The sequence below is a fragment of the Felis catus genome, chromosome C1 (genome assembly GCF_018350175.1).
Source record: "Felis catus isolate Fca126 chromosome C1, F.catus_Fca126_mat1.0, whole genome shotgun sequence".
NCBI lineage: Eukaryota > Metazoa > Chordata > Mammalia > Carnivora > Felidae > Felis > Felis catus.
The window spans coordinates 220,115,620-220,131,477 of record NC_058375.1 but is presented as its reverse complement, the minus strand read 5'-3'; the positions used below and the strand labels follow the sequence as shown (position 1 = coordinate 220,131,477).

Here is a 15,858-nt window from a genome sequence, read left to right as displayed (position 1 = left end):
ATAATGCAGGAACATTTGTCTTCCCAAATAACAAAAACATATTACAAAACGATGGTAATGAAAGCCGTGTGGCCTTAACACAAGAATTGATAAATGGCTAAATGGAGCAGAGCAGAGAGTAGAGAAGCAGTTGCATGTGCGTGTGCGTGCGTGTGCGTGCGTGTGCATGTGAGACTTTGGCAAAGGCAGTGCCTTAAGGGAAAACAAAACATGACGTAGAAGAAAATTATTATTTCTTAAATGGTGTTGAAGCAGTTGATCATCCATTAGGCAAAAAGAAGGTCCCATGTTTTAGAAGTTAATCATAAAATACTAAAAGGCAAAACAAAAGGTACAAAAATTCTGGAAGAACAGGTTTTATGGTTTGGGGCTGAGGTACAGGTGGTGACATCAGACAGTACCGTGGAGTTGACCGCTGCAGAGACAACGGGCCCGGTCGGCTCTGGGCACGAGAGGAGGAGAGGGTTATGGAGTGAGGTCATGTCCACGGAGAGGGGGACGCTCCCTTAGGGCCCGGGGCCGCATCCGAGTGCAGCTCCGGGCCAGCTCCAAGGACTGCACATGGCCCACCCGCTTGGACTGCCTGAGTTCTGTTGACTTTTGTCCCTGGGAGGCGGGTGTGTTTGTCCTAGGCGGTTTTACGCCTGGACGGACCCATCAGATGCCACGTGTCCGAGCAGAACGTTGCATTTGCTCCTAAGACCGTGCCATGCTTTCAGTTTATAATTGGAAGTACCCAAATTCCTGAGACTCAAGAGAGGACCCCGGGTGTGGCGTGTTTTGGGGAAAAGTGCATCTGAAAAGGTCGCCCCTCTGGGAGATCAGAGTACAGACTGAGGGTTTGGAGGCTGGGAACACAGATTGTTGGATCTCTTCAGGAAGTGGATTAATTTTCTTGTTCTTTTGTTGCTTCCGGTGGCCAGGTCTCGTCTTCTAGAACGAAGTCCCTGGGGCGGGGGAGTCTGTCATGATCACTACTTCCCCCGTCTTGAGGCTTGTTTTGTCCCGCGCCTCGTCTCCCGGCCCGACGTGTCATTTCTGCGCCACCCACGTGTCAGCGGGCCGGGCGCGCACACTGAGGGTCAGCGCTCAGTCCCATTTCTTCACCGAAGGCTGTCTGTCCAACTTCCTTTCTTTTTGACTTCCCTGGGGATTTTTCCTGCTAGGTGTTTGTGGCTTGCAATGTATTAAAACGTGACCTCGTTTAAATTTCCAAAATGGGCCTCCGCGTCAGGCTTGGAATCGTTTGTGTCGTAGGTGGTGGAGGACATCGAGTACCTCAAGTACGACAAGGGGCCGTGGCTGGAGCAGGATGACCGGACTCTTCACCACCTGCGGATGCTGTGAGTCCCACGCTGTTGGGGACCACCCAGACGGGGCGCGGGGCTGGGTCTTTGAGAATAGTCCACGGCCCGCGGTAGAAACTGACAGAACGTGAAGGAGTTCTGTTTCAAGTTAGATGTTAACTGTGCCACCAGGAACGAGGTGTATTTCCTTTTTCCTTCAAACAGGCTCTTCCGCCCCCGAGTCGGACAGTTAATTAATCGATTGCCAATATCAACTCGGCAGATCCTTTGCTGCTTCCGTGTGCCGAGCCCTGAGCCAGGTGTAGAGGAATTAGAATCAAATAGCAGTCTTGCTTTCATCTCCGGTGGGCACTTTGTCCTCCAGCTCCAGGCAGAGGATGGTGGGGACGCGGCCGTGCGTCCCGCTACCGCTCAGCTTGCCAGACAGCCCGGCCCTCGCGGACACACAGCAGAGGGCCTTCTCCTGCGGGTGCCCTGGCGTCCTCAGGGGACCACTCCCTTCAGGTCAGGCCAGCTGTGTCAAGACCGCAGACGTCACGTGCGTGGAGCCGTTGTCACATTTCTGTGCCACGGCATGAGTTCCTCGGTCAGGGCCGCGTGGTGCAGATGACCCTGTGCGTGCCCTGGGGCTGCTGTAGCGAGACGCCACCCACTGGGGGCGCTGCACACAACGGAGGCTGCTTCTCCCGGTTCTGGAGCCCGGAAGTCCAGAGTCCAGGTTGCTGCCAGGGCGCCCTCCTCTGCGGGTTCTAGGAAGACTCCTTCCCGCCCTTCAGCTTCTGGTGGCCTCCGGCCATCCTGGGCTTTCCCGGGCAGGTGTCTGCGTCCCTCCCACCCTGCCTCTGTCTTCACGTGACGTTCCTCCCTGTGCGTCTGTGTCTTGCCTACATTTCTGTCTTCCTGTCAGTTCACCAGTCACGGGAGGAGGATCCGTGCCAGTGCCCTGGGATCACATGTTAACTTAATGTCTGCAAAGGCTCTTTCCAAATAAGGTCACGCTCACAGGTTCCAAGTGGACATGAATTTGGGGGGGACACTATTCAACCCAGTACACCATGTGTTTTAAGGGTCCCTAAGCCCGACTGCACGCTTGGAAACTCATTGGAAAGACTCAGGAGTCTCTGTATGGAGTTGTACGCACGGCCGGGGTCACAGGGAGTTAGCAGGTGCACGGCTGGGCAGTGAGGAAGAACCATGGCCAATCTGGAGCCGTCCCCGCCCCGGCTTTCGATGCTCCCTCCTTGCCCTGAGGGACGTGCCAAAGGTGCTACTTTGTTCAGGGAAAGGCAGTAACACGTGGGCAGGATCTCTGCCCACAAAGCCCGTTGGACATCAGTGCCCAGTGGTTTTTGGGGCACTGGCACCTTCTGCCTTAGCAACTACTCAAGGCCTGACCTCCAGGCAAAAGGCCCATGTAAATCTCATCGTACCTCGGTGCGTAGGGTTCAGTGCCCCGGCCTCGGGGCGCTGTTTGGAAACAGAGCTCCCAGGCATGCTCTGTTTATGACGCAGAAGGGATTCCATGTGCACGTGAACTGGGCTTCTCACAGAAACGTCTCGGGCGGGAAGGCAAATCTGAACCCAGCAAGTGGAAGTTTCTTGTGAGGGCCACTGGCTGCCCTCCATGACGGGGGGACCCCATGTTACCGACTTCCCTGTTTTGTCCCCCAGGACGAGCTATGCTGGGGGCTCAGCACTGGCCTTGCTGTGGCACGCTGGGCACGCACAGTGGCAGGGCCACTTCAGTTTTGAGGAGCGCCGGTCTCAGTGTTGAGCCCACGCGTAGCACCCGTCCTGCCCCGGTGACCAGTCTGCCCATCGGACTTGCTCCCGCGGAGCTGGGCCCCGAGCGCCAGACCTTCCCGTGTGTGCCGGGTAGTTTGCTGCGTTGCGGTTTCTTTTGTCTGATAGCTGGATGCAGCCCAGCGTCGGCACACGTGGAAGGGTGCCATCAGCTGTTCACATCCTGTGCTTGAGGTGGGATTACTTCTCGTTTGAAGCTACTGACTTAGGTATTACGAGTAAGGTAACTTTTAATGGCTCTTGTTTTGTTTTTTCTTGTTTTGTGCTTCAGATGGAAAAAGTAGCGGCTCGTGGGAAAGATCCCGTGGTTGTAGGGGTGGGGTCGACAGGGACAGGGAAGGAGGCTCCCCGGGGGAAGGCTGGGAGTGGCCGCTGAAGGCGAGGCCTAGCGCTCCGTGGCGGTCCGTGCTCCTCACGTGGCTCAGGGCGAGCGGGGATGTGCCCTGGGCCTGTGGAAGCTCTCTGCTGGCCGCCCCGTCTTCATGGTGAGATGGGAAGTGAACCGGCGGCCGTGAGTGCCAGTGAGGGTGCGGGGCGCGGGGGACACAATGGAGGTTTGAGGAGGGAGGAAATGTCTCAGCCTCGGTGTGGGGAAGACCGTTGGGAGGACCTGAGAGAAACGTGCTGTGCGCGGCTGGTGGGGCAGCGACCCTGACGCCGAGCGGAGAGAGGGCTTTCCCGGCTGCTGCGGCCGTCCCCGGGCTGTAGGACCCTGGATTCCAACAGGGTCGGGGTCTGGGGGTGAGTGGGAGAGAGGGCAGGAGAGCCGGGAGCGTACAGAAGTCAATGAGGGTCGTGGTGAGAACTTTGACTCGGGTGATGAGGCAGGTGAAGAACACGGAAATGACCGTCGGCCCCAGCGGGTCAGGGGTGGGAGCCACACCACTCACCATAGAGAGGGAGGAGGCCCAAGTCCAGGATCACCTGTGATTCCTGACCACGGACGGCAGGCTGTAAATGTGTGAGCTCATGTTTCTAAATACAAGTTACCTCGTATGTGTCTTTGTATTCTAGATTTTAACACCATAAGCACGTCCCTCTCTTAGTGAAAACTTAAAAATTTGATTTCTTGATGGCTGCTTGGGGATGCTGTTTGAACCCTTTGATGGAGATACAAGTCAGCGGTTGGCAAACTGTGGCCTGTGGACCAAATCCAGCCCTCAGCTGCCAAGAATCGTTCTTACATTTTTAAAGGATCGTGAGAGAAAACTGGTTTATGCTACAGAAACTCTTTGAAGCCCTCAGAGGCTGAAGTACTTACTGTCTGGGTTTACAAATAAAGTCGGTCAGTTCCTGAGATGCTGCCCTAATCCACTTATTGTTTCTTTAATTTTGATTTTCGGGTTGCTTTGATCCCTTCCTGTTCGTAGTCAGCAAGCACGTTGCACGTGTGTCTGTTCCACACCGGGTGTGAAGGCGGAGGGACCGGGGGAGGTCGTGTGAACACAGCTTACAGCTCTCCCTCGCAGAACCGTTCTCCAGAAAAGGCGAGCCAGGCTGCACGCTCGACCATCCCCCAGGGTCCCGGACGGACCGCGTAGTTCGAGCAGACAGCGGACACTTGTGATTTTGACACCAGAGACGAGTGGTTGCTTTATTTTGCATTTTATGAACCCTGAACTTCAAACAGTTTGTATTTCGGGTGCCTGTTTGTCGTTGGTGAATTTTCTCTTCACGTTTATTGATCTTTTTAAAGAACCAGCTTTTTGTTTTCTTGAATTTCTCTGTTGTCTGCTTTCAGTCTGATTTCCGCTCTAGCCTTTATTATTCTTTTTTTACTCTGCTTCCTTCAAGGCTTCGGTCGTCTTTTCCCTGGTCTCCTGGGGCAGAGGCCTGGACGCTCGACTCCAGATGTCCCGCGTGCACTCGGTGCTGGCAGCCTCCCTCTGCTGTGCCTGCACTTGTAGTCTGAGAACACACTGAGTTCCGCGAAGGCCTTTTATGTGCTCAGGAACGTTCCTGTCTGGATTCGTGCTCCGGTCGAGTGTGAGCACAGTGTGGATGGAATGTTCTGGAGATGTCAGGGAGAACGGGCGGTTCATCCACATCCCCGTGGCTTCTCTGCCTGTGGGTCTGTGGGCCGGTGAGGGGTGACCAGGTCTGCGGCCACAGGAGTGCAGGGGCGGGGTGGGGGAGGCGGGACGGGGGCCTCGGCGGGGTGCTCCCCTCTGCTCCCCACCACCCAGATGGCACCGTTGCCACGCGCCAGCACCTCCCGGCGCACCGTTGCTCTTCTTCCAGAGCAGGTGGTTGGTTGTCAGGAATATTTGTTGTGCGGATGAGAGTGGGGACTTTCAAGCTTTTTACTTGGAGCTAAAAACTGCAGTCTCTGGTTTTGAAAACTCCGGTTGAGTTTCTGTGTCGAGATGGTTGTATATTCAGGTGTTTTTGTACATTTACCCCAATGAGGTCACTCGCCTCCTACGTCATTCGGGGCCTTGCTGGAAACGCAGTGTCCTTTCTCTCAGCTGCTGCCTGGTGTCTCCGTGTAGGTCTGAGGCCTGGAGGCGTGAGCCTGAGTCGCAGTTTCGGTGTCAGCACTGCTTCCGGACGGTGTTCGGAAGCGCTTTCCGATTCCAGTGCACTCCTGCCTGGTGGGGGCCCTCCTCGCTGTACAGGGGTCTGGCCCGCCCCCCGAGGTGACCGGGGCGTGGATGGGCTGACACGACCCCGCCCGCGGTCGTGTGCACAGACCGTGCTGCCTTTCCCTCCGCCCGGTGGCTCAGGCTTGGATCCCAGTGGGGCCGTCACCTCTGCAGCCGGCATCCCGCTTGGACCCTCCTTCTCCTGGCCGGCTGGCTCGCCCCCGCCGTACCCTAAGGGACGTGCTAGGGTCTGCGCTGTCTCCAGTGGTTTCTCTCCCTGCCCTGTTCTCTTGTGACTCCTGCTGCCTTGGCGGTTTGCCCCTTCGTTCTTGATCTTCATGCTGTGCTTAGTTATTTCTTCCCACTGCTTGTCCCGTGTGCACACGCCTAGCAGGTTAATTTTCATGAAAATGTCACCGTGACCCTGCATTCCCTTTCCTCAGAATCCTTCAGTGGCTTGCTTATCTGTGTCTTGCCATGAATCCACATTTAGTTTCTGGGAATCAGTTCAGGGTCCTATTGACGTCCTTCTGCCTCTTCCTGAATCTGCGGTCTCCCCCACCGGCCCGGTAATTATCTACGAGTCCTAGCCTTCTTCTGAGCCTGGCTGTAGCCACCTTTTCCCCCCACCCCTGAGTACCTTCTCTTAACTTCAAACTGTAACAGCCACGTGCTAGCTTGTGGATTTCTATGTGATTCTTTTCAGTGTTGGCTACTGCTGGACACAGACGTGAAATACCACGTGAGGGCAGGTGGCTGTCCCGGTGTCCCCACCCCCTGTGGCTGGCGATGTGCTAGGGCCTTTCGACTTGTTCCACTGATAACAGTGTCATTTTCTTTTTAACTTCACTTACTTACTTTGAGAGAATGAGCAGGGGAGAGGCAGGAAGAGAATCCTAAGCAGGCTCCACGCTGTCAGCACAGAGCCCGACGCAGGAGTTAACCAACCCCCTGAATCGTGAGATCATGACCTGAGTCAAAATCAAGAGTCGGATGCTTAACTGACTGAGCCGCCCAGGCGCCCCCACAGTGCCATTGTCTAAACGTTATCTGGAATGTGTGTTAATTTGATTCTAGACTGTGTCCAAAATTGATGTCTTAAGACCATAATTTTAGTAGTTATTTAGTTATGTTGTTATTGGAGCAGAGAAGGATTCAGTAATTCCCTTCAAGTTTACAGATGATAGCATTCAATTAACTGTTTTCACTTATTTTACTAAAAATGGCCTGTCCTCTCCTCCCAGTTTATTGTCCCCCTGCCCCTGACGCCCGGATATCTCATCACAGTGAACCATGGTAACTGTTTATTTTCATTTGAGCATCATTTCTTAATTTGGGGGACTCCAGTGAAAATTACGACCAATTTTCTGAGTTAAGTACCATAAACATGCCACTTAACCAGTTACACCCATTTTGTCTAGAACCTGACCAAATTACTGGTTTAGAGCATTTTTGTTCCACGCCAGTTACGGATGCTGGTGTACAATTACGTGTGTGTGCTTATGCCGAGGGACCGCCGCTGTCTTTTTCAACCTTGATGGCATTCTGTGTTCATATGCGTGGTCCGTAACTTACCAGCGCCTGCCTCTGCTGCTTTCATTCCCATGCTCGAGACCCTGGTCACCAGGCATGGCTCCACGTGTGCAGGGCCCTGCTTCCCCAGAGCCGGGCCTTCCCGCCCCCCCAGTTTGCTTCCTCATGGAGACTTCTGTTTCCTGTGACTCTAGGAGAAGGTCCTCGTGGTAGGAAGTTTCAGTTAGAGAGACTGTGGGGTATGAGTTTGGTATCAGAAGTGTAGTGTTCGGACAGAACTTTGCGGTTTGGGAGGGACTAACCAGTACCCTTTGGACATGTTTTAGGAGCAAGGGTGGACATTCTGTTGATTGGGAAACAGTTCGAGTCATAAAACGTTATCTACGGTTCATTTTTTCTCTCTTTTCCTGCCTCACTCTTGTAGAGTACGTGGCATAGCATCTTGTGTTGTAAACCAGGCCCGGGTACGCTCTTGCTTCTTCGGGCACTTTGGCTCATGATGTTAAGAGGTTATATTATCCTCAGCCAGTTTTTGAATTCTCTTCAATTAGACTAAGTGCTTTGTGAACAGAATGTTTTCTGTCTCCGCTTTTTGCTCCCTGGGTCATAAAAGGTTTCCCGTGCCTCACTTCTCTTCCATCTGGAGTGAATCTGTGGTTGATTGGAGGTTACGACTCCTGGCGTTTGGTGGAGACGCGACACCGTGGGCTCTTCGTAACGGGCCCCCTTTAAGCTCACGGCGACAAGTGGACAGGCGCTTAGCCACGTTTCAGTGAGAACAGCGGCAGTGGGTATTTTTTTTAATGTTCCAAACCAGTTGGAAGCGTGTTTGCTCAAAGAGACACCGTTTTGGGGGCTTTCGTGTAAGCTCTCCTTCGGCCCGACGGAGCCTAGATGGCACTGTCGCTCTGTGTGCTGCGGACCAGCTCCCGGGCCAGGAAGGTCTTTCAGGGTTTCCAGAATGTTTCAGGTTTTTGGAACTTACTGAGAAAACCCAATCAAACTCCACCTTGATATCTGGTATCATTTAAAAATACTAATTTCATTTTTAGTGTAAATTGTTTATTGTGAGGTCACTTTAAAAATTATCCTTGTAAAATAAAAAGTAAGAATAATTCCACTTGTGTGAAAAATAAAGAGATGTGTGCTTGGGCGTTATCTGCACATGCTCACAAGGCCACACGTTCTGTGAGCAGCTCTCTGGGAGAGGTAAGAAATAGCTCTCCTCTGAGCATGTCTGTTGTGGCCACTTACACGATCAGTGGATGTCCACGTAAATACACTTAGGAAGACTCCTCGGGTAATGTTTGCCATTGAGTCATTATTAGTCCGTGTCTGAGTGACACAGTTTGTACTGGTGACACTCAGGCGCTGCCTTTTCCCACCGTCCACGTCCAACCTGCCGCGGGTTCTCGGGGTGTGTGGTCCTCCACGGGGGAGGGCCTGAGGGGCGCTGGGCTCGGGGTTCGAATTGGGTTGTTCTGGCGGTGGCAGTGTGCCCCGGGTGCCAGGGTGCCCATGCCTTGGGTTTACATGGGCCTGGACTCTTTATCACAAAGTAGCTGAAAGCCAGATGCATTTGAAGAACTTCCATTTGGGCCATTACGAACAGAAACGTCTTCTGCCATTATAACTCATTAATGGGAAAGTGGTCATTTAAAATAATTATTTCCTTGTTTTGAGCCCTTCAGAAAGGAGACTTTATTTAAGTGTTTCTTCCTAAAAGCCCTCAAAATGCTTTTCGCCTTCAAGGACAGTGGTCATATTCAGACTGAGTTTAATTTGAAATAAGCAGTTAAAACACAATGTAAGTGTTTTCGCAAAATAAAATAGTGAAACAAGCAGTGTTAGACCTTTATAGGCAAGGGTGCACCTGGCCGTCCTGCGTGTGGCTCCCCACCACGTGCTCCGGACCTGCCCATGGCCTTGCTCTCCTGGAGTCTCTCAGGCAGAGAAGGAGGACGCTGCGTGGTGAATTTGGGGGAACTGGACTTCCTTGCCACCTTTCCTTCGGAATTCACGAATTGTGCACGCTTTTAACAAGGGCACACACTGCACGGCCCTGTTACAGATGGCGTTGGGTTTAGTTTTTTTCTCTGGGTCATTCCTGTGTCTAAAGCACACCGTGGCTCCTTTTATGTGTCTCCCACACCTCCTCCATTCCCAAAAGGCCGTCCTCTGTGGCCTTTGAGCCTTTTGAAAGACTCTCCCTCAGGTTCTGAAGGTCGTTTCAGAAGAGCAGGTGCACACAGACCACATGGTCTCTGAGGTGAAAGTTGGCTCCCAGAAGAATGCTGGGATGAATGGCGTTTATTTGCACGTGTGAATTTTGTAACATGGGTGTTTTGAAAAGCCTTACGGCTTGTGTCTTTATTTTACGGTTTAGCGTGATCTGTGTTTGTCTTATTTTGTAGGGTTCAGAATAAGCTGGAGGTGCTGAATTACACAACCATTCCCATCTATCTCCCAGAAATCACAATCGGAGCTCACCAGAGTGACCGCATCTTCCAGAAATTCACAGAGGTGAGATTTTGAACCAGGAGCGCTGGCTGCTGGGCCCCCACGACTGTACCAAGGTCACTTCTCCAGAGAGTGGCTTTTGTTGGTTTTTTTGCGTGTTGGTTTTAGTGAAAGAGCTTCCCTTCCCTTGAAGTAATTCTCCTCCCCTCCTCACTCCGTCCAAAGCCAGTGAGGCTCCTCGGACGGCCCCGGCCGTGGGCAGCGAGCCACCCTGGGGAGCGCGTGTGGCACGCGGCCTTCCTGGGCAGTAGTTTCTCTTGATGTGGAAACGTTGTCTCCTCTTTAGCCCTTGTCTACGTTTCTCCAGTGTCAGATTTCCCTTGGGGTACCGCCTCACTCCTCACGGGACACGTGTCCGCGGAGGACGAAGGCGTGTTTGTGCAGGAGGCCCGCGGGGCGGGCGTGAGGCCGAGCTCGGGGGCTCCAACTGGGTTTGGGATCTTATCTGCTTTCCATACCTTTGTAGTGAATCACTTGTTTTCAGAACGGTTTGGAGAATCGTTGGCAAAATCCCACGAACCTAGAGGACACTTAAACCTGTTGTGTTCTAGACGCCGGCGGGTGAGGGGAGCTTCCCCTGGGGATCCTGACGTCGGATCGAGAATAAGAGCAGGATTGTGTCTACACCCACTGTCACTGGGTTTGTTATTGGCAAATGTGTGAAATGATTGTATTCAAATTAGCTCTTCAGGCTAAGCAGCCAGCATTTAGCTCAGTTGAAATCTTAGGTATTTCTGCATCTCTAGAATGCTAGCGCATTGCTTGACGCACCGATCGGGTGTCTGAGTATATCCCATTGCTCACTGTCTTCCTTGGGATACTTGGCATTTTCTTTAAGTACTTTTGGTTGTTTTGAAAGTGAGTTTATTCAGTGTGGAGATTCGGGGAAGTACGCAGTAAACCCACGCAGCTGTCACTCAGCAGTGCCCACGCTTAGTACGTTTGCACGTCTCTTCTGAGTGTCGTAGCACCTAAGTGCGCGTAGCTCTGGGGGGCCGTGGGGGCCGTGGGGGCCGGGCTGGCTCCTCCCTGCTGCCTCTGTCGTGGCTCTTGCACAGGTGGGAGAGCCTGTCCTTGCTGGTGGCTCCGCTCTGCAGCTGATGGCTCTCCAGGTCCTGCGGAGCCCAGGGCACAGGCGGCCTCCTTTTGTTCTGTGTCCTCACGACTCCCACCTTCCAGGCAGCCGGCGCTGTGCTCGGATTGGCACCGTGGCTTCCTCTCTATCTCCCTGGGTCCTCTCCCGTGTTGCCAGAGCTGCAGGTGTGCATGCAAAACCTGGCCCCGCCCCCTCTGGCCCTGCCCCTCCGGCCCCGCCCCTCCGGCCCCGCCCTGGCTCCCCTTGCCTGGGACCCCGCCAGACCCTGGGACATGCTCCCTCTGGCTTCCAGGGAGCCTCGTCCCCCACTGGAGCCCCAAGGGTGTCCACCGTCTCCCGGGTGTCGTCTCCTGGTCCATACCACTGGCGCTGTGGGCTTGAAGGCGGTGCACGCACAGGAAATTTAAAACCAGATGGGTATTAAGTTATCTAGTGAGAAATTTTTGCCCTTTTAAATTTTTAAAAAAATTCATCTGATTGTGTGAGCATGTTGATTTACTGATAACATGTCTGTAACATTTCTGTTACTTTTGATGACCTCACTTTAACAAAATTTTTTTTCATTTTTTTTTTTTAACGTTTTTATTTTATTTTTGAGAGAGAAACAAAGCGCTAGTGGGGTTAGGGCAGAGAGAGAGAGGACACAGACTCAGAAGCAGCCCCAGGCTCTGAGCTGTCGGCACAGAGCCCGACGTGGGGCTCGAACTCACGAACCGGGAGATGGTGACCTGAGCCGAAGTCGGACACTTAATCGCCTGAGCCACCCAGCTGCCCCTTGATGACCTCACTTTTAAACAAGAAAGCAGTGGGCCGCAGGCTCAGAGATTTTGCAGTCGCTGATATGTGGGTAGAATTTAGCAATAAGCCCTTTTTTATAGTTTCTTGTTGTGCTCTCTCGTTTATGGTGGGTGGTACTGGCTTTCCACTTGAATTACCGATACAGTTTCCTCTTTAAACTTACTGTGACAAAGGGCATTCAGTTTTTCTAAACGTAAGCAATAGATTGGGCACACAGCTGTGGCTGGAGCAGGGCAGGGGCCTCCGGTGAGCTGCGTGGCTGTGCCGCACTCTGCTGGCTTAACGTTCCATAGGCGTCAGGCGTTTTCACCTCGTCCTCCCGCACGTTCACTGCCTTTGGTCATCAGTTCAGTTATCCAGGCCGCCGCGTGCTTTCCGGGTATGTGCGGGGGACCATCGCGGTGCACAGGATGGGCAAGAGCCCCTGCCCTCGTGGAGCTGACGTCAGGGTGGAAGGACCTAGAAAGTAAAACTGAGAGTTTGTTAAAATGTGGCAGGTGCTGTGTAGAAACCTGAGTTCCCACAAGAGGGCAGGGCAGAGCCTTGCCAGGTGGGGGCTGGATTTGGAAAGCCTGGGTCTTGCTCCCAGAGGCCACACTGAGAAGGTGGCCTGTGAGCGGAGAGCTGCAGGAGGTGAGAGGAGCAGGGGTGGGTGCTGGGGGAAAGGCCCGGGAGGGGAGACGGGCGGATGCAGAGGTGAGGCTCAGCGCTTCCAGCACGGTGCCGAGGCTGGAGCAGGGGCAGGGAGGGGGAAGTGGTAAAGAGACGGGGGAGGCCAAAGAGAGGCCTCCTGGGCCTGTGGAAGAAGGTGCAGGAGGAAGATTGCATATTTTGTAATGGGAATGTGATGGTGTCGGATTTGAGAGTAGACTGAGTAGGGGTATGGATGGAAGCAGGGAGGCTAGTTAGGAGGCTTAACGGGAAGATAGACGGAGAGGTAGCATTAGCTCAGACCAGGGTGGTCCTCACATGGGTTTCAAAAAGTGGCCATTATTATGGGTAGAACCAACAGTCTGTTGAAATTTTGTATTGGAAAGAGAGAAGTAAGCTGTTCGCTAGGTCGCTGGCCTCAGGAACTAGAACTTGAGTTGGAACTGGCGGATGTTGGCAAAAGAGAGACACAGGTTTCCGTGAAGGACGAAGGATTTGTCGTTGGGGGTGTTTGAGATGCTTACGATCCCCATGAAGAGATGTTGAATAGGTTACGTGCAGTGAGTTTGCAGTTTGCAAGTAAGTGGGACTTGTAAGTACACGTTTAGGGGTGGTCAGCGTGTGGTTGACGTTTGGAGTCGCGGAGCTAGTGGAGCTCACGGGTGGTGAGCACAGGTAGAGGAAGAGAGTGAGGTCAAGGGGTTGAGGGGGCAGCAGAAAACCAAACTGCGTCACCGTTTTCACGGAGTGTACGTTGAGTATGTGTTTTATTCCGTTAGTTATTCTTACAAGTGGGGATTGGTAGTGCCTGTAGGAATTTTTCTGTTGATACACGTCTGTTAACAAAGTGTAGCTTTGGGGCGCCTGGGTGGCTCCGTCGGTCGAGCGTCCGTCTCTTGATTTAGGCTCAGGTCACGATGTCACGGTCGTGAGCGTGGAGCCTGCTTAAGATTCTCCCTCTGCTCCTTTAGCACTTGCGTTCACTCTTTCTCTCTCTCTTAAAAAATAAAAATAAACAATAAAGTGTAGCTTTATGTACGTTTCCTTGTGTAAGTGAGAAACAGCTGGATTATCCCAGCAAAGCAGGACTGGCATCCAGAACACATGAGACTCTCGTCATCCCGTGTGGGGAGTGGGCAGGGCACTGCCCCGCTGTGGAGCATGGGCGGACCCCTCTGCCGCGCCATGGATGGGGCGGGGGGTGTCTTTGCGGTGGATGGGACCCCTGAGTGGCTTTGCTCACCACTGTGGTGAGACGCTGCTCAAAGCAAGGAGGCTTCCGGTTGACCCGCGGCCCCAGCCTTTGTAATGACAGTTGTGGGCAACACTTAAAAGTCCCAGCGTGGGAAAAGAAAAAGGAAAACGCGTGCCAGCAGGTAACGGCAGCGTCACTTCTTTCTGACCTTTATGCCACCTGTTTCCCCTTGATGGGCTGGATGGATCTCTGGTTCATGGGCAAGTAGGCGCTGTGACAGTGGCTGATGTTTCTGACATCAGTAATTCACCAGTAGGGGTTATGCTGCCGTGGGTTAGCGGTAGATATTCTCCCTTAGGAGCTGAAGGAAGTTCCATCTGACTAGTAGTTGAATTTCCGTCCTGTGTGGGTGTCGAGTCTGATCACCTGTGTCTGCCTCAGACGATGCTTTTCTCCTTTTTTTGTTCGTGAGCTCCCTCTTACCCGTTGATTTTCTAGTGGGACACAGATCTCGGTCTGGTGGAATCAGTCCCCCTTTTGTGTGTATTAACCTCTTCATCTGGAGCTGAACCCAACTCACGTACTTGATTTAGGACTTTTGTACCTGTGTTCCTGAGAGATTGTAGTTTTCTTGTGATGATCGCCCTCAGGTGTTGTCGGGGTCACACTGACACATGACACGGAGTTGAGGCGGCACCTTCACTTTTTGTTCTCTGCCAGAGTTTGCAGAAGGGGCGCGTCATGGCTTCCTTTAGCATGTGCATGGGTTGACTGGTGGGGCTCTGTTGGAAAATTCCCGATTTTGGCTTCAGTTGCTTTGATAGACACGGAATATTCAGTATCTTGTCCCTTCTTGGGTTCAGTTTTGGAAGTTGTATTTATCACAGAACTGGCCCCCATTTCATTTAGATTTCCTAATTTCTTGGTGTGAAGTTGTTTACAATGTTCTCTTTTATGCTTTTAACTCGAGTGGGCTGGAGGGTGACCGCCATCCCCGTCCTCAGCCCTGTGGCCAGTCCTGGTGTCTCTCTCCTCCTTTGCTCTTGGAAGGAGCTCAGGATCCAAGGAACGGTTTGTTTGGTATCATCCGTTATACAGTCTGGTTCGCCGATTTTTTTCTCTTTTATTTGCTGTCTCTCAAACTTTTTATGATGAACAGATGGATCATTGATTTTTCAGCCTGTCTTGCTCTTGAACAGGTATGTGTAAGGCTGGACACGTTGCCCCCCAGACCTGGTTTAATTTGAGCTCTTAAGTCTCTGTGTTGGGTTTTCCCTGTCATTAACTCAGAATGTTTTCGGATTTTAATCTGACTTCTGTGTACACCGGTAACTCATTTGAGTCTACTGGATCATTTAAAAGCAGTTGAGATCTTTCTAACTATCTTTTTGCTCCTGATTTCTGGCTTAATTCCACTGTAATCCAAAACATACCTTTTATCATTCCGATCCTTGGATGTGACTGAGGCTTACTTTTCGGCTCAGCATTTGGTCAATCTGGTGACGTTTCGCAGTCCCGGAGGAGAGTGCCCCTTCCCCGTGCTGTGCGCGGCGTCCCGCTGGCATCCCGTGGTGACGCGTGTCGCGGCAGGACTCGCGTCGCCGTCCTCCGTGCTGGTGTGCTGTGCGAGGTGCGTGGAAGTGTGCCCCTGTTGGCGAGGCGTCACGTCTGTCGGGCCTAGGGTTGTGTCTCATGCGCGCCGAGCCTGTGTCGTCACGCGTCCCCCGTGTTGTGTGCTTGTCGCTCTCTGTGCGGATCCACGATGGCGCCGCGCACCTGGAAACGCGTGTGCTTCAGCCCGTGCGGTCCGTGCGCGGAAGGTGTACCCGCTCGCGTCTCGTGCCGCTGCCGTGTCTGAGGGGCGCCTCTCACTTGGGGTTTTGTGTGTTTCTTACCTGCTTTTGATTTTTTTCCTTTCTTGCGTTCTTTCGGATTCAGGGTTTTGTTTGTTTTCATTCCATTTCCTCCCTGTTTGCTTCCTGGCTCTCATTCTCTTAGCTGTTAGTAGCCAGCCTGGTGGCGAAGTATGTGTCCTTGACTCAGTGGGGTCCACGGTGAACTGGACCTCATGGCCGGGACGGGGGCCCCGGGGCTTTTCCTCCCTTTGCCCGGCCCTTGGCTCTCGTGCCGCTGTCATCCTCTGTCCGACTGCCCGCTCGTCGGTGCGCCGTCAGCCCCCGCGACGCTCCGGTCACCGCTTTCTGTGGCCGGCGCTCCCGCGGGTCTGCCCAGGGCCCCGCTCTCCGTGCTCTCGCTCCGTGTCCTTGTCCTGCCTGAAGAGTCGTGGCTGACAGAAAATCCTCTCTCTGAGTTTAAAATGGTCTTTATGATCTTCGTTTTATCTCCCCTTTCATTTCGGGATGTGTTGAA

The 15,858-nt window shown here is 53.0% G+C and overlaps 1 protein-coding gene across 9 annotated transcripts in view; it reads left to right on the top strand.

Annotated features, from left to right (window-relative positions):
- The window catches only part of NDUFA10 (NADH:ubiquinone oxidoreductase subunit A10), a 52,305-nt gene that overhangs the window by 17,146 nt on the left and 19,301 nt on the right, over positions 1-15,858 (top strand). For 2 of the 9 annotated variants that reach the window (XM_045034701.1, XR_006583678.1), the window contains exons 8-10: positions 1,258-1,343; positions 1,512-1,811; positions 9,643-9,751. In XM_045034701.1, coding sequence (XP_044890636.1) covers positions 1,258-1,343; positions 1,512-1,811; positions 9,643-9,751 — 495 coding nt within the window. Of the gene's footprint in view, positions 1-1,257; positions 1,344-1,511; positions 1,812-9,642; positions 9,752-12,080; positions 12,086-12,266; positions 12,276-15,858 lie in introns of all 9 variants that reach the window. The other 7 variants (XM_023259943.2, XR_002744972.2, XM_045034700.1 and 4 more) reach the window with 6 other exon arrangements.